The 21,270-nt window shown below is 42.6% G+C and overlaps 1 protein-coding gene across 2 annotated transcripts in view; it reads right to left on the bottom strand.

The window, feature by feature from the left end:
- Nucleotides 1–20,832, bottom strand: part of LOC147197726 (alpha-2-macroglobulin-like) — a 58,419-nt gene extending 37,587 nt beyond the window's left edge. For both annotated transcript variants that reach the window (XM_086126130.1, XM_086126132.1), the window contains exons 1-16: nt 20,649–20,832; nt 18,997–19,177; nt 18,184–18,340; nt 14,888–14,940; nt 10,657–10,677; nt 10,104–10,272; nt 9,935–10,019; nt 9,599–9,716; nt 9,395–9,509; nt 9,198–9,307; nt 7,531–7,686; nt 6,500–6,736; nt 6,298–6,361; nt 2,532–2,677; nt 2,244–2,393; nt 994–1,191 (exon numbers count right to left, since the gene is read on the bottom strand). In XM_086126130.1, the coding sequence (XP_085982256.1) occupies nt 994–1,191; nt 2,244–2,393; nt 2,532–2,677; nt 6,298–6,361; nt 6,500–6,736; nt 7,531–7,686; nt 9,198–9,307; nt 9,395–9,509; nt 9,599–9,716; nt 9,935–10,019; nt 10,104–10,272; nt 10,657–10,677; nt 14,888–14,940; nt 18,184–18,340; nt 18,997–19,177; nt 20,649–20,731 (2,043 nt within the window). In that variant the 5' untranslated portion in view covers nt 20,732–20,832. The remainder of the gene's footprint in view (nt 1–993; nt 1,192–2,243; nt 2,394–2,531; nt 2,678–6,297; nt 6,362–6,499; nt 6,737–7,530; nt 7,687–9,197; nt 9,308–9,394; nt 9,510–9,598; nt 9,717–9,934; nt 10,020–10,103; nt 10,273–10,656; nt 10,678–14,887; nt 14,941–18,183; nt 18,341–18,996; nt 19,178–20,648) is intronic.
- Between the last annotated feature and the right edge of the window lie 438 nt (nt 20,833–21,270).

Raw genomic sequence — 21,270 nt, 5'->3', positions numbered from 1 at the left:
ATATTTGTGTTAAGGATTTTGAGACAAATCTCTCCCCCTACTTGTTTGTTAGTTTGTTTTATTATTGCAAAGAGATTTCCTGTGCAACAAAGATGCACAAGATTACAGATCATATTTACTGACTAACTAACCAGCAGTTAAATGTAACTGATTTTCATGAATCGTGCTCATTTTCACAAGCGATCACGGCAATCACTGCAAACTTTGACAGTATGAGGAAAAATTTTATCGAAGTACTTAACAACCAGAATACGGAGTCAATGCACAGCAATTTATTTAAACTTGGAAAGACTTTTGTGTTTGCAGGCTGGTTTCACTGTGGGAATGCACAGTATAGAATTAATCAAATATGGGACTTCATAGTATGAGAAGCCATGAAGCCAGCTGATTCAATTCGGAAAATTATGGTTCTTTGGGCAAATACACTCAAACGTCCTTGTTCAGTCTTAATGCCATTATATCTGGTATCTTTGAGTTGAAAACGTTTGGTACGGATCCACGCAGCACGAGGTAACCCACCGATTGCTCCACTTTGAAACATTCAATATGGCGGCGTCATTGAAGGACATTACGTCAAGGTGTGGTCTATGTACAGTATACTTGATGTCTAAAGTCGGGATGCTCAAATCATTCTAAGTGAAAAAAAATCTTCTGTCCACTGTGAATAAGAATGATGCAAACTAAAGTAAACAAGTTCTCGCCTTTGGACACACTTGTTTTGCCCATGCTCACTTGTACCACTCAAACACACAAACACACAACAACTGTAGCATTCATGACACCTTAAAGTGACACGGGGAAATAGGCTATAGCAAACACCATTTTCAAAATAGAGCTTGCAATGGCAGGTCACAGATCGTAAACGGACCCGATGTGGCCCACAGGCCCGATACTGCCAAGCTGCACTTGATAGGCACATTCCCGAAAAATAAAACCGGTCAATATCAGTTATACTGGATGTAGCCTCCTTAAGTGTAAAGTCCAAAGCCTTACTTTGAAGATGCTGAAAACGTCATCTTTATTAGTGGTTGGTTCAAAGTAAAGTGAGCGCTTGCTTCGCCCTTCGTCGACATCCACCAACATCTCAGGTTCAGGCTCTGGTATGGGCCCAGGAAAGCAAGGATAAGGATCATAGTCTTCAATTTCGTGCGAGTATCCCGACAGCTTCTGCAGAGGCAGCTGATTGTACACCTACACAGAATTCAACACAATATGATCAAAACTCTGTAGCAAAAGAGTGGAGTTTTATAAAAATAAAAAATCAAATACATTTTAACATTTCCGAGCAAGTGGGACAGAAAACCGATGGATGGATGACTACAAAATACGACTGTATTTTCCACACTAAAAGGCACACTGGATTATGAGTGAGTATGGGTAATAGGCCATTCATTGAAGGCCATTCATTCACCTTCAATGAATGGCCTATTCTGTCATTTTTTTCATATATTGGACGCACCGCACTATAAGACACAATCTACAATGCATCCACTAGATGGAGCTACGCTCAAGGAAATGCCAACAGAACTGTAGCAACACCACTCGAGTGAAGCGCGCCTCAGCAGTCCATAGTCCACTGCTGTAAAACTTATTTAATAAAGCAGAGACACAGTTCACTTAACCATCAGCAAGTTATAACATTGACTCATTAACGTCCGACTCTCTTGCCGCTGCTCTGTTTCCGTGTTCAAATGCATAACCCGATCGCCTTAAATTTGAACTCTGCGTTGTCAGCATGTCTCTAGCAAGGAGCCATTTTGGGGTCCACATATTACCGTAATAACCATACACAAGGCACATCGGATTTTAAGTCACGCTGTAAGCTTTTAAGAAAATGGAAGGCTTTTAGGTGCGCCTTTTAGTGCGGAAAATACGGTAATAAACTACCTGTTTAAATGGCATTTTGTGTGGACAGAGATTTGTTTAGATAACTTGTTGACCATATGATACAGGGGAAGCAAATCTTGGGTTTACGACATTCCATTACGACAGCGGTGATGTAACTTGAATGTGGTGTACATCAGTACAGTACATTGTTTTTTGGACAATGGGAGCAAGCCAGTGTGCCCAACAAGAACAGTCAAAGGCAGAGTGAAATTCCGCAGCGGACAGATTTAAACCCTAAAACTTCTCATTCTGAGGAAATTTGTTCGACTGTGCTTTTTCGATGAGTATTTTTTAGAAATTAGCGTATAAACAAGGGGGGTGGGGAATGTCTTGGCATGAAGTAGAAGTTGCCTGACATAGCCAACTGTGAGTTCCCTCTCTGACTGCAGCAATAGGATGCTCTGGTCAATGGCTCGAACAGAGCACAAAGAGCCAGGCTGAGCCTGGAGTTTCAATGTGGTTTTCTCTGCTGGAAGCTCCTGGATGGACGGGAATTTAAGAGAAACCTGAACAGAAGACAACAATTGGGGTCAGTGGCGATTTCAAATGATCTCTTGTTTAACACCATTTACAACATTAATTTCATTCAGAGGGTAAGTACATATAATTTGTCAATTGTGAATTTGATAATCACCAGGTACAACCTTGTTTTTGAGACAGAGTTGGATGGGGAAGTCGTAGCTATCTGCCACAGCTTCGCCACCAGGCAACACAGTATAAAGTACAACTTGTGCAAAGGGCGCCAGGTCGATCACTTGATGCAGGGGGATGGTCACCTCCCCTTTGTTCACTGACAGAGGCAAGAACAGGATGTTGCAGAATGAAATCCACAATGTTTCAAAAAAACGGTCACTTTTCATGGTTTTAACTAAATAAAATTACATTAGAAATCATGTTTGACTCACAAACACATCCAAACAAGAGAATAAACCAAGCTAAAATGTTAATTATCCCCCCCCCCCCCCCACACACACACAAATCGCCACATTCTGCTCTGCCTTGTTTTGTTTTGTGTTTCAGCACCAGCTGGAGAGTTGGGCGTGACTTCAGCGGTACACCTGTCTCGAGTCAGGCAATCAAGATTCAGTATATTTAAGAACTGCCAAGATCATGTCCCATGTCGGATTATTGCTCTTATATTTTAAAAAAATAAATAAATAAAATCCTCATCTCACCGCTCGGGTGGTGTCCGTCCCCCATTCAGCTTGGGTCCCCTTCCAGAGGCCAGGAAGCTTGAGGGTTCTGCGCAGTATTCTTGCTGTTCCCAGCACTGCGCTTTTCTGGACCGAGATGTCCGATGTTGTTCCCGGGATCTGTTGCAACCACTCATCTAGTTTGGGGGTCACTGCCCCGAGTACTCCGACCACCACAGGCACTACTGTCACCTTTACCTTCCAGGCTCTCTCCAGCTCCTCTCTGAGCCCTTGGTATTTCTCCAGTTTCTCGTGTTCCTTCTTTGTGATGTTTCCATCACTTGGGATCGCTACATCCACTACAACGGCTTTCCTCTGCCCTTTATCTATGATCACGATAGATGGTTGGTTCGCCATTACCAGATTGTCAGTCTGTATCTGGAAGTCCTACAGGATCTTCGCTTGGTCATTTTCCACCACCTTCGGAGGTGTTTCCCATTTTGACCTTGGGGTTTCCAGTCCATACTCCGCACAGATGTTTCGGTAGACTATGCCAGCCACCTGGTTATGGCGTTCCATGTAGGCTTTCCCTGCCAGCATCTTACACCCTGCAGTTATGTGTTGGATCGTCTCAGGTGCCTCTTTGCACAACCTACACCTTGGGTCTTGTCTGGTGTCGTATATCTGGGCCTCTATGGCTCTGGTACTCAGGGCCTGCTCCTGAGCAGCCAGGATGAGTGCCTCTGTGCTGTCCTTCAGGCCAGCCCTCTCTAGCCACTGATAGGACTTCTTGAGATCAGCCATTTCAGTTATGGTCCGGTGGTACATCCCGTGTAGGGGCTTGTCCTCCCATGGTGGTCCCTCTAACAGCACCTCATCCTCTGTTCCCCATTGTCTGAGACATTCTCTGAGTACGTCATCCGTTGGAGCCTTCTCCTTGATGTATTCATGGAGCTTGGATGTTTCATCCTGGACAGTGGCTCTCACACTCACGAGTCACCGGCCTCCTTCCTTACGGCTTGCGTACAATCTCAGGGTGCTGGATTTGGGATGGAACCCTCCATGCATGGTTAGGAGCTTCCGGGTCTTAACATCTAGGGTCTGAATCTCTTCCTTTGGCCATCTTATTATTCCTGCAGGGTGTCTGATCACTGGCAGGGCAGAGCTGTTTATTGCCCGGGTCTTGTTCTTGCCATTGAGCTGGCTTCTTAGGACTTGCCTCACCCGCTGGAGGTATTTGGCTGTCGCCGCTTTCCTTATTGCCAGTTCGAGGTTGCCATTGGTTTGTGGTATACCGAGGTACTTGTAGCTGTCCTCAATGTCTGCTATTGTTCCGTCAGGGAGTGACACCCCTTCAGTGTGGAGTACCTTGCCTCGCTTAGTCACCATCCGACTACATTTCTCAAGTCCGAATGGCATCCCAATGTCACTGCTGTAGATCCTGGTTGTGTGGATCAGGGAGTCTCTGTCCCTTTCGCTCTTAGCATACAGCTTTAGGTCATCCATGTATAGGCAGTGACTGATCGTAGCTCCATTTCTGAGGCGGTATCCATAGCCAGTCTTGGTGATTACTTGGCTTAGGGCGGGGTGCCCAAACTTTTTGGACCAAAGATCGACTTTTCGTTCAACCAACCTCCCGGGATCGCCCCTTACCGCTCACGCACGGGCGCACACACACACGCGCGCACGATCGGGCACTCACACATTAGCGCGCGCCATGATGAGAAGCAAAACACAGAAGCAAGCGATGCACTTTTGCAGCTTGTTGACTATCGTAGCTCACACATACCATTTTAAAGTGCTTCCCTCAGCCCTCTGGATTCCTATTTTTTGCCTGTGCCCTCTGTGAACTGTACACAAAGCAAACTCTGAATGAGAATAATGACGATCAAAGATATAGCGCAACAGCTCTGATCACAAGCTGCAATTGCAGACTGCTGAGCGCTAACAACTTCCGCTGACGTAGGTCACACACCACCATAGGTTAAAGATTTACCTGCTTTATTTTATTTTATTTAAAAAATATTTTTGGGAAAATGAGACTGATAGGATGATTAGGGTGCAGTGTACATTAACACAAAAAATATATTACTAACATGTACAAAGACACACAAATGTTTTTTGGGGGTTTTTTCTCCTCTCCATCTTTCGGATCTAATTGGGACGAGTCCTAGATCTACTGGTCGATCAGGATCGACGTAATAGGCACCCCTGGCTTAGGGGGTTCAGTCCTATGCAGAACAGCAGTGGGGAGAGTGCATCACCTTTGTCTATGCCACATTTGATGGACACTTGGGTAAGTGGCTTGCCATTGGCTTCAAGTGTGGTTTTCCACATCCTCATCGAGTTTGAAACGAAGGCTCTTAGGGTCTTGTTCAGCTGATACAACTCCAGGCATTCAGTGATCCATGTATGAGGCATTGAGTCATAGGGTTTCTTGTAATCAATCCAGGCTGTGCACAGGTTGGTATGTTGGGACCTGCAGTCTTGTGCGACTGTTCCGTCAACCAGTAGCTGATGTTTGGCTCCTCTGGTATCTCTACCAATGCCCTTCTGTGCTTTGCTCATGGATTGATCAATGTGTCTACTTATGTTAGCCGCAATGATGCCTAACATGAGCTTTCATGTTGTGGAGAGACAGGTTATTGGCCAATAGTTGGATGGGACTGCACCCTTTGAGGGATCCTTCATGATCAGGATCGTTTGCCCTTCAGTTAGCAATCCTGGGTGAGTCCCATGCTTCAGCAACTGGTTTATTTGTGCTGCTCGGTGCTCATGGAGTGCTGTGAGTTTCTTTCGCCAGTAGGTGTGGACCATGTCCGAGCCTGGTGCTTTCCAGTTTTTCAAGTCTGAGACTCTTTCCTGTGTAATTGCCACTGTTATGGCAACTGGGTTCTGTTCAGGGAGGTTACTGTGCTCCTCTCTCAGGGTCACCAGCCATTGTGCACTGCTGTTATGTGCGACCTCCTTCTCCCATATGCCTTTCCAGTACATTTCAGTTTCCAGTCTTGGTGGGTCTGTGAACGCAAGTGGGGCTGCACCGGGGTAAACACGCTTCTCTTTAGTCAGCAGCTTTTTTCGTGTGAACGCTCCACAAAATTTGCACCAGTGTAAGATATATCGCAACTAAATACGTCGGTGCAGCACCGATGCAAATGTGTGCCGTGTGAACACCCCTATAGATGAAACTACCACAAGTCTTTTGAATGTGGAAGGAGACCAGCCTAGCTTGTGATAACCGATGCAAGAACAATTAAATGAATTCAAATTAGATTACCTGTGCCCACTGTAACAGCCACTGGAAGACGGCCATGCTGCACAATTGCTCCTTTAGACATCACCTAAGTACACATAAATTCAAAGTGTGACTTTACCCACACAGACATTTGAAACTTGTGTGTATTCAGTTTGCTTTTTACACAGTACAACAATTTCTAGTACAGACTGAAGTTGCCAATACTGAGAATGACTGAACTCACCAAGTAGAAAAAGTCTAAGTTCTCCTGTCTCTTCTTGAGCTCCTGTCCCTGAATGATGTACTGAGCTCGTACCGTGGCGTCTTTGTCACAGGGGATCTTACCGCTGACCTGCATGAGCTTCAGAAAACTACTACTCTTTGAGTAGAATGCTGATACGCCATGGTAGGCTGCCCTGTATTCGGGTCTCTGTATATCTGGTAAATACGGCTCATCATCATCAACCAGTTTGGACTTGGCCTATTAACACAAAAACAAGATGATGGTGAGATTCTAAGCCACCGGCAAATTTCGGGTCAGCCGAGTCAACTTTGATCGCTTCTGATAACTTGTTTCTTTCTAATATATCCTTCCATTCAAAACATTGCAGTTATCCAATGGCAATTTAATTTTGTATACATCAACAACTTATTGTTGGGCCGGTAGGGCGGTTTTTCGACCATCATCATCTGAATGCAGCACATACGATGCCTATTTTAAACAGTTTAAATCAGTTTTCCAGAGTCGTTACTTCCCTAGCTGGTGCATGAATATTAAAAATGAAGAGAAGTTTTCTTCTGGCGGCCGACAGACACAAGAAAGCCACTGTTCTCAAGTTCTATAATTTATTAATTTTATGATTCAACATCTGCTTAATGTTCTTCTAATGATTTGTTACATTTATAATCCTGTTCAGTACACAGTTGCAAAACAACAGAAACTTATCATTTTACTAGTAGCTTTTAGCTAATCTGAATATTTACAAATCTCCTCTTGATACACTGACAGAACTTGTCAACATCGCTTAACTACTGTGAAAACCTGCTTTTCATCCCTGTAAAACCGTTCTCTTGCCTCTTTATTTTGTGATGATGAGAGGAAAGGAGGTGGCAGTCGCAGAGCGGAGGGGTGTCGAATCAGTGACGTGCCTCTGTTATCAAATACCTACTCCCCAAAAATGTTTCCTACCAAAGTTTTGGCGGCCCTTCGGAGCAGCACCTCTTATGCCACGCATATGGTGGATTTCCCCCCTTTTTGCGTCACTGGTCACAAACCTTAAGGCTCACATGGTCCTTCCAGTTGGTGGTGTCCAATGAAAACGAGGCGACGCCTTTTGTGTTTGTGGTGAGTGTTAAGTTGACTGAGTCCGGGGCAAATAAGTACACAGGTTCATTGGCGACGGGTTTTTTGTCCGGACCCGTCATTTTGATCTGCAAACAACAATGAGGACAAATGTTTAGCCATTCGGATGGACAAACCTGAAAATAGTCCCTTAAATGGCCAGGAAAATGAAACATGTCCACATCATGCATTTCAGCAATGTAATATTAGGGGTGTGGTCAAGTACGGTAGGGTCTGGTTAGTGCTTTGGTTTTTTGGACACCATCCTGGCTACTGAAAAGCAGGCGGTGGCATACCATCAGGGCCTTCAAAGCCTTTTCTGCTGGCACAGACGTACTCACGCTCGCCACATCTCGTTCTTTTGGTCACGAACCATAGCTCGTGACCAAAGGTAAGGGTTGGAACGTAGATCGACCGGAAAATAGAGAGCTTTGCCTTTTGGATCAGTTCCTTCTTCACCACGACAGACCGATACAAAGTCCGCATCACAGCAGACGCTGTACCGAGCCGCCTGTCAATCTTTCCTTCCCTCCTGCCCTCCCTTGTGTACAAGACCTCAAGATACTTAAACTCCTCCACTTGGGGTAAGATCTCATCCCGACCTGGAGAAAACACTGCAGCCTTGTCCGACCGTTTCAGACTTGGAGATGCTGATTTTCATCCCAACCTCTTCAAACTCTGCTACGAACTACTCCAGTGAGAGTTGGAAATCCTGGTTCGAAGAAGCCCACAGCACCCATATCATCTGCAAAAAGCAGATGTGCAACACTGACGCCACCAAAGCGGAGCCCCTCAGTAACTCGGCTGCGCCTAGAAATTCTGTCCATATAAGATTATAAACAGAATCGTGGCAAAGGGCAGCCTTGGCGGAGTTAAACCCTCATTGGAAACTAATCCGATTTCCTGCCGTTAGTGTGAAACACACTCTGACATCGGTGGCATGGTGACGGAACAGGGGGTTCGGTACCCAATACCCCTGGTGCACCCGCCACAGACTCCTTGATGGACAAGGTCAAACGCCTTCTCCAAGTCCACAAAGCCCATGTAGACTGGTTGGGCGAGTTCCCATGCACCCACAAGGACGCTGCTAAGGGTCTATAGCTGGTCCAATGTTTCACAGCCGGGACGAAAACCACACGGCTCATGCTGAATCTGAGGCTCAACTTCCCAATGGACCCACCTCTGCAGCATTGCTGGAAACACCTTACCAGGAAGGCTGGGGAGTGTGATCCCTTTGTAGTCGGAACACACCCTCCGGTCCCCCTTCATAAAAAGAGGGACCACCACCCCGGGCTACCATTCCACGCAATGTTGCAGAGGCGTGTCAACCAGGTCAGCCCCACAAGAACCAGAGCCTTGAGGAACTCCGGGCAGATCTCATCAAACCGGGACTTTGCCACAGAGGAGCATTTTAACCACCTCACTGTTACGGTCATTCAAATCTATCACAGTGGTGTATTAATGAAAAACATTGTCATCTCTCACATCTCTGGATTTGACCTGAATTGCTTCACTGCTTTAAGGTGCAATTTGTCCTTTGGCTTATTGGTTGGACTTGGTTTCCTGTTGGCTTTTACAACAATTCAAAAAGAGTGAGTACCTTTCCCTCAAATGGGATGCCGGGCTTGTACGCTTCAGGTACATCTTCAAAAGTGACTGTTCTGATAACAGCACTGAAGCGTGTCCGCCCTGTCCCTTTCAGGATCACACCTAAATGGGAAATAGGGTAATCAATTAGAACCAGTTCTCAAGTCATGTTGGTAACGAGATGGTCAGTAAAATATTTCACCAATTTACCTGTGCCATGCTCTTCCAGTTCAGCAGCCACCACAAAACTATCTTCATAAATATTCTTATTGAGGGCAAAATCTGTCATGCTCACCGTTTCTGTAGCACAGCCACTATGATCGGTCTGGAAGAGAGTCACAAGTTTTTAGACGAATGCAGTTCAGGGATTTACACGAAGGCACAGACAATAGAAGTTGGAGGTCAGCTACTCACTGTCAGTTTATATGTCTTGCAGATGTTTGTCTTCGATTCAAAATGCCAGTAAAAGTGAACAGCATTCCGACAAAACACCGCCTTGACTGTACCAACAACTGGCTTTCCGTAAGTGTATCTGCAGATAGAAGCAAAAGTTATTTTCTTTATTATTACTTATGTAACTCGCAGTAATTCTGATTGCTGTTCAGAAATTAATTACATTGAAATAGCATGAGTTTCAGGGCTCTTTACAAGACATTTTCATTTCTTCAGTTTAAAAATCTTTCTCTAGCTTTCTTCCTTTTTATAAAAAAAAATGAGGATGAGCAAATGGAATCGGATTAAAACACTTACTTCCCACAAACCTTCAGCGTGACCTGCTGGTCCAAGATTGAAACCACACTCGGGAGGTGAACAGTTACCTCAAATTTGGGCAAAACTAAATCATGAACAAGAATAAATGCTCATGAACCAAGAAGGAAGGTTAAGCGAGCACAAGCATTTCGTCGCAACTATAGCAGACCATATTCCTTGATGTCAAAGCTGTGGGAGATTTTCTCTCCTTTGTCAGTGGTGGCGGTAATGACGTAGGTTCCTTGTGTTGCCTCCTCAATCATGGGATGGGAAAGATCAAGGATTCCCGCTGAAACAAATTTATCCAACCACTGAGCAATCCGATTGGAATTGGGGTCCTACATGGACAGACAGACAAAAGACAAAAGTGTGATGACTGACCCTCTGTCATCGTGGAGTTGCAAGTGACCATCACACCATCACAACTTGAAGAAGGACAGCACAATTCTTTTAACTTCATGTGGCTCGTGATCAGTGAGAATTCCAGCTTTGATCATTGTCGAATGAAAAAAAAGCTTACATTCTTGTCCCTCCGTGTTGTGCCAAGACCATATCAACATATGCATGCACAATTTTTTGAAATTCATCTACCAATGATCCATTGAAGTGCCTCTTTAAGTGACACACCCACCATATTATGTTTCAAATGAGAAATTTTCACTGTTCCTCTCAGCCACTCAAGAGAATATCATGTCAGTGTGGCTCAAAACGGCGATTCTTACCTGAAGGTCCACCATTGTGTACTGAAAAAGAACAAAGAAGTCAAACTTATTAGGTGCTCGTATCACGTCACATACACACATACGTGCATCCATCGTTTCGAGGTGTCAAATTATCACGTTAATTGCGATTAATTAATTACAGTCTTATTTCGCGCATTGTGTTTTGTACTCGCATTAATCTAAATTTTAATCTCTAACTTTATTGTTTCTGTAGGTGGGTTGCCTTTTTCCAGTATCTCTTTTTAATGTGTTGGCTTCCTGTGTTCGAGTTGTTGAGTGTGGGAAAACTACTGTCAGTCACAGCCTGAAGCAGACATTGATTGACTGTCATTATGTTTGGGCTTATTTGGCAAAAGCTGACTCGCTCGCTCCCATTGGAGTTGGGCGGGCTATGTAAGCTGCGGTGAGGGGAGGAGAGGTGAAAATGGAGGAGCATGTTAGAGTTCTCGGCACAATGAATGGACAATTTACATTCCAAAAACACCCTGACGGCACTATTGATAAAGGTAGAGTGGTGTGCCTAATTTGTAAGAAGGAGTTTTCTTACCACCGAAGCAGCTCAAGTTTAGTCTCCTACATCAATGCAAAGCACCCAGTCGCAAGTGCAGCTCCGGCGAACGTTAAACCCGAAAGTGTGATCAATAGAGGAAGCCATCGCAAAGCTTTTCGCCAAACTAAACTTAAGGAGAACATGAGGCATGAAGTCAGCATAGCTGTTGTGTCCTCTGTAGCCTATTCGAAGTGGTTAATGTTTATTTCAGCACTTTATTTTGTCATGATGAACAGTGTTATTTCTGTGCTAACTTACAGCAGTGTGATTTAAGGGTCTGTTTTATTTATTATCTGACGCAAGTTCAGTGTTCAGTACTTGTATTGCTCAGAAAAGTGTTCTTACTGTTTTTGATATGTTAACCTAAGCACTTTTTATGGAGCTGGTGTCCTCCTTTAATTTTATTTTGTAATTGTTTGGAGATTTACAAAAACAAAACAGTGATATTCCCCCTGGTGGACGAAACTAAAGGTTGCAGGTAGGATTTGTGATTAGTGTCAAATAGAGCAGAAAGTAAATGGCTTGGACTGCATCTGTTCAAGTCTGTATAAAAACAATCAAATACTTTATAATCCCACTTTTTTGTGATGTGAATCTTTTCATCTGCCACAATGCTCAATAATGTAATGAATTTAAAAAGAAAATAGCGGTTTTCTCAGCAATTTTTAGATGAGATTAAAATAAAGATTAATTAGGCCAATTAATTACAGATCATAATTAATCGCACCATTTTCTTAATCTCCTGACAGCACTACCATCGTGAAACCTTTGCTGCATCCTGTTTCCTGATAACACGATAAGCTGTCCACTGTAGTAACCGCTGTCGCTGGAAGGGTTCATTACACGTTGTGAGTGGCCATTCCGCCAACTTTCATCACCACTTTCCTGTAGTTATCTACGCTCATCAATATTTGTTTTTATGTCAATCAGTTCACTCAGCCAATGAAATGTCAAGAAATGAATGGATGTCAAGTTTAGCTTACGAAAACCCCTCTGTTCCGATTCTGATTGGTTCGCTGTGGTGTTCTTTAGCAGGGCAATGAAAACACTGAACATTTCAGGAAAGACACCGTATTGTTCAATACAGTAAATATTCCCATCCCGGAATTCTATGGAAAGGAATATCCTTCACCCGGAATAAAAACCTATGCATTAACATTTTGACTACGATATTACGTGTTACCGGAACTTGCGTAAGCGGAAATTCCACTACCCGTAACCAGGATGAAGGTGTAATGCCGCGGGAGCTTAAGTACACGCAACGCCCACCCGATGCGACGGAAAAGACACAACGCTGAAACAAGTTTTCACTTCGCGTTTTTCGATCATCCGATTCTAAACGACGACGTGTAAGTGAGTTTTTATTGCCGTGCGTTTTACTGTAATTGTGAATGATTTTAACTTTATTCACTTACATCCTGGAGAACGCGACACTAGCTTAAAAGCAGCACCCACTCGACATGACCGAAGAAACGTGCTCGCTTCGCCGTTTTCATTCATCAGATTCAAAACGAAGACGTGTAAGCGACTTTTTATTGGCGTGCGTTTTACTTTAATTGCGAAAGATTTTAACTTTATTCACTTACGTCGTGTAGATCATCGCATCGAAACGTAGAAGAACTGTAACGACTGGAGCGGAGCGAGTGAAATGCATCCGTTTGAGCGAGGTTGGACACAAAGTTAAAAAGATCCAGCAGACACTTGGAGTCGGAAAGACGCAAATCTACGAAACTTTAAAAAACAAGGCATCGATTCAACTCCTGATGACAAGCCACCATCCAGCAAGGAAGCAATGCAAATGGCAACAAAAATCCTTCAGTATGCACAAGAATTATCAGACATCGGTGATCAACAGTACAGTTACTTGCAACTAGCAAGAAAACTGTATGACACGCGGGCAAACATTGTCATAAACCAAAGAATGCATCCAACAAAACAATCCAAAATACACATTTTTTTCCCAAGACAGAAAAAAAAAAAACATTAAAATACTGTACGTATTTTACCGTTGTGATTTTTTTGGGATACACCTGTATTGCAGTTTTTGTTATATAAACAGTTTTTGGACAGTATATTTTTGTATTTTATTGATTGTGTTGTTACACGTGCATTTTATCAACATACTTGCAGGTTCATAAAGGACATGTACCATGCTCATTTCCCAAATGAGGAATTTCTGTTATCAGGACAAATTGGACAGCGCAAACACGAGTCCGTACTAGAGAATATTTACTGTATATGCATAATTCAGAGACTGAAAGGGTTCATCCATTTTAACTCAAGTTTTTATAGGACAACGCACTGTATTTAAAAAAAAAGGCTGCTAAAAGCAAGCAGGTATTTAAAACTGCTTGTGTTTCTGGATTGTCGATGAAAGAGTTGTTAAGGTGATATCAAATCAGGAATTTCAAAATAAATTGATGGATGTGATTTTTATTTGTCAAAACACCAATTTTTTGATATAGAATTATTTATTTTAACAGATCAATGCAATAACAGAAATATGACAGATTCAGAGTTCTTTGCAGAAGAAAACTTGTGCTCACTGAACATTGCGTTGACTATTTTGGGAAATGAACAAAACGGCAATAGCCAAACAAATTGGAACAGTGTTTTATTTGTCAGTCAAAGCATCTTGAACACCACTGCATTCCCATTTCCTGTTGTTTCACCTCACAAATTGTGTGTGAATATGATGCCGTCACTGAGCCAAAATGTCAAAGAAGGAACAGAGAATGCAATCCAAAAGTAGAATTACTAGATAGTATTCTCCCTTTAAGGGTTGTGGAGAGTGTAGATGTGACATCGGAATGTGCAGACAAGTTTCTGATGTATACATTGTTTACTTTCCATGCCCAAGACTTGACCTTTCATCTTCTGGCAAAACAAAAAGGGCAATATTTTATCTCAGATAAGCAACAAGACTGAGAATGTTACAGAGTGTGCTATACTTCATAATTTGTACTCAGATGGGGTTTAAATTGGATGAGCAAGGGTGTTGAAGTCACTGGGCTGAAAATGTTACAGTGCATGCTGTATTGCATAATTTGTAATCAGATGGAGTTTAAATTGGATGAGCAAGGGTGTTGAGATCACTCGTTTTAAAGTATTGCTTTTAGTCATTTAAATTACTATTTAATTTACAACATTCCATTAAATATTTATAATTTCTACTTTTGGCCCTGTAAGATTGATGACTGAGCTACCGTTAATACTGTAGTAAAACATCACCCTCGCTGTTAGCTGGCTGCTTTTCATTCAAATGAAAGAAAACCAAATCCTGATCCCATAGACAAATTCAGCATGTGGTAAAACAGGGAAAGAAAAAAAAAACTGCAGTTCTCTCAATCCGTTTTGGCAGATCTTCAACATGCACTGCAGATCGTTTCCCCACTAATGGAAAAGGCCTTGAGCCTGTATTGATTCAGATGTTTGGGTCAAATGCAGTATGAGGCAAATGAACTCTGACAGCATGTTTATCACACTACTCCACACAGCGTATCACACCCACGCCGGCTTCAAAAACCAACAAACAGCTCTCCGTTCACCTCCCACTCTCTTGAACAAAAATAGTGGAACAAAAAATGTTCTTAACATTTACCAGAAATCACACCAGACAAAGTTCACCGTTACATCCACTTTAACGATCACTCAAACGACAGAAATCAATTGAAAACTTACCAGCCGGTCCACAGGGATGAAACTGGAATCCATGGAAACTATTCGGAACTGCACTGTAAAGAAACATTGGCAGTGAAAAAAAGTATTCAAGCACTGCATTGTCGACATTACAGGGAGGGAAAAGCACATTTGACAACATTCATTTGTCCTGCTGTGAATGTCATAATTACAGATAGATTATACACAGTTTTAGACATTAACAGTGGCCGGATGGCCCGTGGGCAATGGGCTGCAGTGTCAAAAAACTATTCCCACCTTCGGACGCTGGCCCAACCAGTAAGAAAGGTAAGAAAGAAGTAAGTCAGATTCACTGAAAATGGCCCAACAGTGTATTTTTAGTTTTGGACCAAATTGCTTTTGTCACTGAAACATCCCAGCAGAAACCGTATGTTGTTATGAAATAATATGATGAGCTCACGCATGACTTTATATCGGGGCATAAATTAGTCTCATGTGGCTAGCTTCAGCTAGCATAATCATCGCTAGCCGTAATAGATTCATACCAAGAGCAGCAGGGTCGCGGAACAGAACAACACATGATTTGTCGGCAAATTATTATGGATGTATATACTAAGACAATAGTGCTTGCTAATGACAAGTTTATTAAGAATTAAAAGAATATTATTCATTGTAGTACTAATATTATTATTACAGTCAAACCTCGGTTTTCTACCATAATCCGTTCTAGAAGGCTGTTCGAAAACCGATTTGTTCGAAAACCAAAACAATGTTTCACATTATAATCAATGTAAAATTTTTAATCCGTTCCAAGTTAAGAAAACAACTTTTTTTAAAGCCTTTTTTCAACTATTTTACACCATAAACTGTATACACATTTAATAAGAGAGCAAGTAACAACAAACTACAAACATTTTGTATGTTTTATTTTTACAAATTTTAACATAAACATGGACATTGTAACATAAAAATTGAACATCTCTCTTTCTCTCATCGTGACAATTGTAGATTGAATTCTTTTACACCTTGAATTTATAAACCCTGAAGTAATGGCTGTAACTATGGACGCGCTGTCTGCAATCCTACGCTACGGTACAAGGTAACATCCCTCCATCCATTTTCTGAACCGCTTTATCCACACAAGTCTCGTCCATATTAAAAGTTTGCTGGGGAATATATTCCTTGGCCTTGGTGAGATTTGAGATTTTCAAACTCAACTTTGAACTTTTCGGCAGCTTCCTTGTCTGAACTGGCTGCCTCCCCATGATGAATCACTTCTTTTCCTCAACTTTTCCATCCATCCTCTGCTTGCTTTAAAATCAAACTCTTCAGGAGCAATGCTAGGATCCTTTTTTATCAAATTTCCATACTATCGTCACAAATCGTATCTTGGCTAAGACTGTCCCTGCTCGCTGTTTCTCATTTATGAAAATAAGCAAAAGTTTCTCCACTTCCGCGAATATTTGTGGCCTTTGTTTGCTAAACATACGAGATCCTTTAGCCACATCACTGACTTTACGATGGTCTTTTTTTTTAGGATGCTGCTGATTTCGGTAAGTCGAAATCCTTAGCCAACACAGACACACGCACACGCACACCTGATTCATATTTCACTATCAAATCTTTCTTAAATTCAATACTTTTGCGCACTATATTCCTATTTTTTCACCAGCTTTACTTCCACTTGCTTTCTTTGGTGCCATGCAGAAATAACAGTCCAATTTTCGTAGATCTCAACAAACACATCTGCTTTTTTTTATCTTTATTGAACACGTCTGCTCACAACGGAGGCGTCACTTCTTTGTCTACTGAGGAAATGTCACTTCCTCGTGTAAGGAAGTCGAGTGGCGCATTCAAGTGCGCTCAGTTTGGTTGAGAACCGTTTTTCGGTCGTAATCCGAGGCATAAAAAAATCGAACTTTTTGGTCGAAAACCGATTTGGTTGAGAACAGAGACGTTCAAAAACCGAGGTTTGACTGTATTATTATGGTTATTATTATTATAGAAGGCGGCCCAGTGGTCAACTGGTTAGTGCATCGGCCTCACAGTGCAGAGGTGCAGGGTTCGATTCCGGCTTCCTGCCTTCCTGTGTCGAGTTTACATGTTATCCCCGTGCCTGTGTGGGTTTTTTCCGGGTATTCCGGTTTCCTGCCACATTCCAAAAACATATGTGGCAGGTTAATGGAATTGACAAAATTGTCTTTAGGTGTGAGTGTGAGCGTGAATGGTTGTTAATCTGTGTGTGCTCTGCTATTGGCTGGCAACCAGTTCAGGGTGTATGGATGGCTGGATTATTGTAGAAGTGTTTGGACAATGCGGACCAACACCAAGACGCTCTACACCACCAACATTGCAGCTGTGGCTTACATCTGCTTGTTTACAGCAGGGGTCCCCAACCTTTTTTGCCTCACGGACCGGTTTAATGTCAGACAACATTTTCAGGGACCGGCCGCAACACTCTATGGTCGCTATGGTAATGTTTACACGGGCCTTCAAAATAAGATAGACCGCAAATACAAAGTGCATGAAAAATACGACTCACCATCGCCGCATTTTATGCAGATTGGGCTTGGTGCGTGGTAATCTCGCGTTGTGATCAATCCGCATTTTAAGTAGGACTCCTGACACTGTCGATTAAATTTTGCCTTCTTTTTCTTGAAAGTCATAGGCCCCTCCTCTGTCTCCTGTCTGGGCCTTTCCCCCTTCCCAAAGAAACTTTCCAAAGACCTTTGTTTTTTACTCATTTTGCTAGTAACTGGGTTTCATTTTAGCGGTAACCGATCACGTGACCGAGAAGCGCGCCTCCACCTGTGTCAAGAGTGACATATTGTAGACGGATGTAACAGAGGATCCGGTAATTTTTCAAAATAAAACATCTCTCAGATTCAGAAATAAATAAAACGAAAGTAATGTAAGTTATGTATTCTTTCTGTGCGGCCTGGTACCAAATGACCCACGGACCGGTATCGGTCCGTGGCACGGGGTTGGGGACCTCTGGTTAAGAGTGTTAATGGTGGCTTTGATTTGAGATTTTGTTGAAGCAGCATTCTCTGTGTCTTTATCATGGCTACTATCATCACAACGTTCGATTATGAAAAGCCATGTTTGAATATTGCGCTAGTGCGCATTTGTGACGGCCTTGGCTCGAGTCATGGACTTGAAGAGGGGTGTGGCATTCGTGAACCGAGGCCACAAGCAGCTCTTCTGGCTCAGAAGTACTCACTATTGTAAATGTATTGTTTTACAAGTGCAAAGATAGATTTGGTTGTATTGCAACAAACTATTCCATCCCAAAATGCTCTCTCAACTTTTAATGTTTTGATTGTGGCGATACTTACCGGTCTGCCCAGGTTTGTAGATGGGTTTATCAGTCTGGACAATGTGGATGAAAGCAGGGGGCACAATGAGGATTTTGGTCTTTTTGTTCATGGTGGCACTCTCCCCTTTCACAGTGACATTTATGGTTGCCACAGTACTAGTGCGCACTGCCGGGACCTACAGTGCCAAAAGACATACACACAGACGCCAACAGATATATTGTAAATAAAGGGAGGGGAAAATGAGAAAGAGATGGAATTCGTACAAATATTCTATTACCAAGCGGCCCTGTGTTGCAACAAACCACTCCACAAGGTCAACTATGAAATCACTCCATACTTTTAAGCATACGCTTTCACTTGTTTTTACAGTGCAAGTGGAGCTGTTATTACATAACGAGGGGCAGCAACTGCTTCCAAAATTTCTAAGGGCCCTTTTTTGGTCCATATGTGTGTGCGTGTTGAGGGACTAAGAGTCGGGGGAGGGAATTTTTTCCAGAGGAATGCAGGTACATTGCTGGGCTGCAGTAGAACGCAGCCTTTGTTGAGCTGCAGGTCGAGAAATGCCAGACCAATTCTGACACAGCTAGAGTTTAACTCGGGGGGGGGGGAATCAAACGCTATTATCACTGAGTGGTTGGGGTCACTTGGGCGGTCATTGAAAAGGAGCAAAGCTTGTTTGGTTGCATAACAACGCACTGTGGGGAGACAGTCCAGAGCAGTTATTTGCTAAAGAGCCGTGCTGATAGCTCGAGTCATGGCGCCAGCTAGATAATTTGCTACATAATGATGGATGGACGAACGGAAAGATGGATAGATAGTCAACAAACGGACCTGAAAGTTCAGACACTGGTAAAAGTCCTGTTTGACTGCCTTCTCCAGGATGACGGCGCTGCCAGTGTCCGTGTCCAGGGTGATACTCAATGCAACAAGCTCCGTGGGCCCCTGGATGAGGGCACACAATGTTTCCTGTGACCCTCCTCTAACCCGGGAACTTACAGTCACGGCGAATATGCTGCATGGACCGGAAAAACACAAACATTGTGCGAGTAAACAAGTGTAACGTGACTGGATTTCTTTTGAGACAGCAAATGTAGCAAAATATTGAAAAGTGAAAAATTTTACATGAGGGCTCTACACGAGCTTGTGCACTGGTATCACGAGTGCTGCCAACTTTTTTTTGTTGGTCACACCAACAGATTTGGTCGCGCCATTTTTGTTGACAGGACAGCATAACCATATTGGCTGATGTATCGTCATCTCAATGGGCAAAGTGTGGTTTTGTATGATGAAAAGACTGACAGTGGCTGAAGATATACAGTACTGTATTTGCAAAATATTTTACTGGAACAGCTTTGTAGGCAACAAGCAGTGGATGACAAAAAATTATTTTATATAACTTCAAAAAAGGACAAAAAAAGGAAACAATACAATGGCAAAAACCTAAAACATCAGTAAAAAGCAGTCAAATAATTGCTTTCAGCTAATAAAACCTAAATTTTGTTATATTTGTAGGTTATTAGCTCAACAAAATATTCCAATTGTGCCATTCAACAATTAAAAACAAAAACATGACATTTTTTATACACTACTGACGTTTTTATTCATATGCAGGAGTTTTGAAAAATCTTAGGGCACCAAAGTGTTTGATTTTTATTCCTCCTATGACTTTGGGGTGTGTAAAATGTCATTGAATATTCAACGAGTCTGAAGAATGGAACCTTAGTGGTTTGATTAGACATTAAGACCAAAGTGATGAGACCATGGTTGTATTAGAGTAAAATAGTGATTTGACCCCATTCACACATGCATACATATATATATATATATATATATATATATATTGTATATAGCTTTGTATTATAAACAGACTCAGCTTTAACACCGAGTGAATCAATTTGTGAGTAACCTGAGACACGGTTGTTATTATTTTTGTAGTCATACTTTTACTGCCATTTTTTGAGGGGGGGGGGGCATGAAGTTTTTGTATAGTTGGTGCCATGGCTCAATTAAGGTTGTGAATCACTGCAAAAAAGTGTTTACTTGCAAAACATGAGTGTTGAGTCACCAACTACTAATGAAAAGTGAATGAAGCAATATTGGTGAGTAAACAAATTATTTCTTCCTTCTCCAACTACTTTTAACCATAGCCTGAAATCCTTGCACGTTGCATGAGAAATAAAGGCCATATTTGAGGTTTTGCTTGGTGGGGGGCAGAGAATACCATCGCCTCGGATCCCAAAAAGAAAATTATATGACGACGTCGTTGGATTGAAGCAGTACTTTGCAATGCAAACGGTCGATGCGACAACGCCAAACACACGCTCTCATATTACGCAAATACATCGGGGTCAAAATGCTGAGTGACAACGATAGAAAGATAGTCTTCATTAGGCAGGACCTGTGTCCCGAGTTTATACAAACATCGTGCGGAGAGCAACGTTATGACTCTCGAGATCACCCGGGTCAAGATTGGCTCCACTTACGTGTCATTGAGATGAGCCGATGAACCACTTTGCAAAAAGAGAGACGCCAGTATAACCGCCAAGGTGTGGAGGACAGGTGCCATGTTTGCACAGCACACACAGCGCGTTGTTCCGACTGGACTGAAGCTTTCTGCACTGGAGCCCCGGGACACCGATGCAGACTCTGCACAAACTTTTTGGACTTTGTTTTTTTATACCCCACCGAAAAACCGCCCCCCACCTCGCTTCACGAACACTCCCACTCTTCTTTACCCTGCAACCAAATAAATTTCACTTCCCAAAAGTTCAAGCTGCACTGGCCTGCTGCCAGTTGTCCACAAATTCACAAGAATCTGATAGTTGTTGGGGGTGGAGGGGAGGGGTTGGAGCAATATGGGCTTTTTTTCTTTCCTTTTTGGAGCTCCAGCCAGATCGTCATTCACAACTGACTGCTCACAAAATTTTCAGGTTATGGGCTAAATGTTAGCATTTTTTTTAAACATAAAAATGTACAAAGAATTTTGGAATTCACTGCCTCAAAGACAAGTAGCTACATAAGAAACAGTTCAAAATCATGTCACTTTCATTCTGATCTCCACATTGGCATTTGGTCACATTATTTATTGACTGCATACTTCATATG

Source organism: Hippocampus guttulatus, chromosome 12 (genome assembly GCF_054856545.1).
Source record: "Hippocampus guttulatus isolate MCC_2025c chromosome 12, RoL_Hgut_1.0, whole genome shotgun sequence".
Classification (NCBI taxonomy): domain Eukaryota; kingdom Metazoa; phylum Chordata; class Actinopteri; order Syngnathiformes; family Syngnathidae; genus Hippocampus; species Hippocampus guttulatus.
The sequence above is the reverse complement of the archived record's forward strand: the minus strand, read 5'-3'. Positions and strand labels throughout refer to the sequence as shown.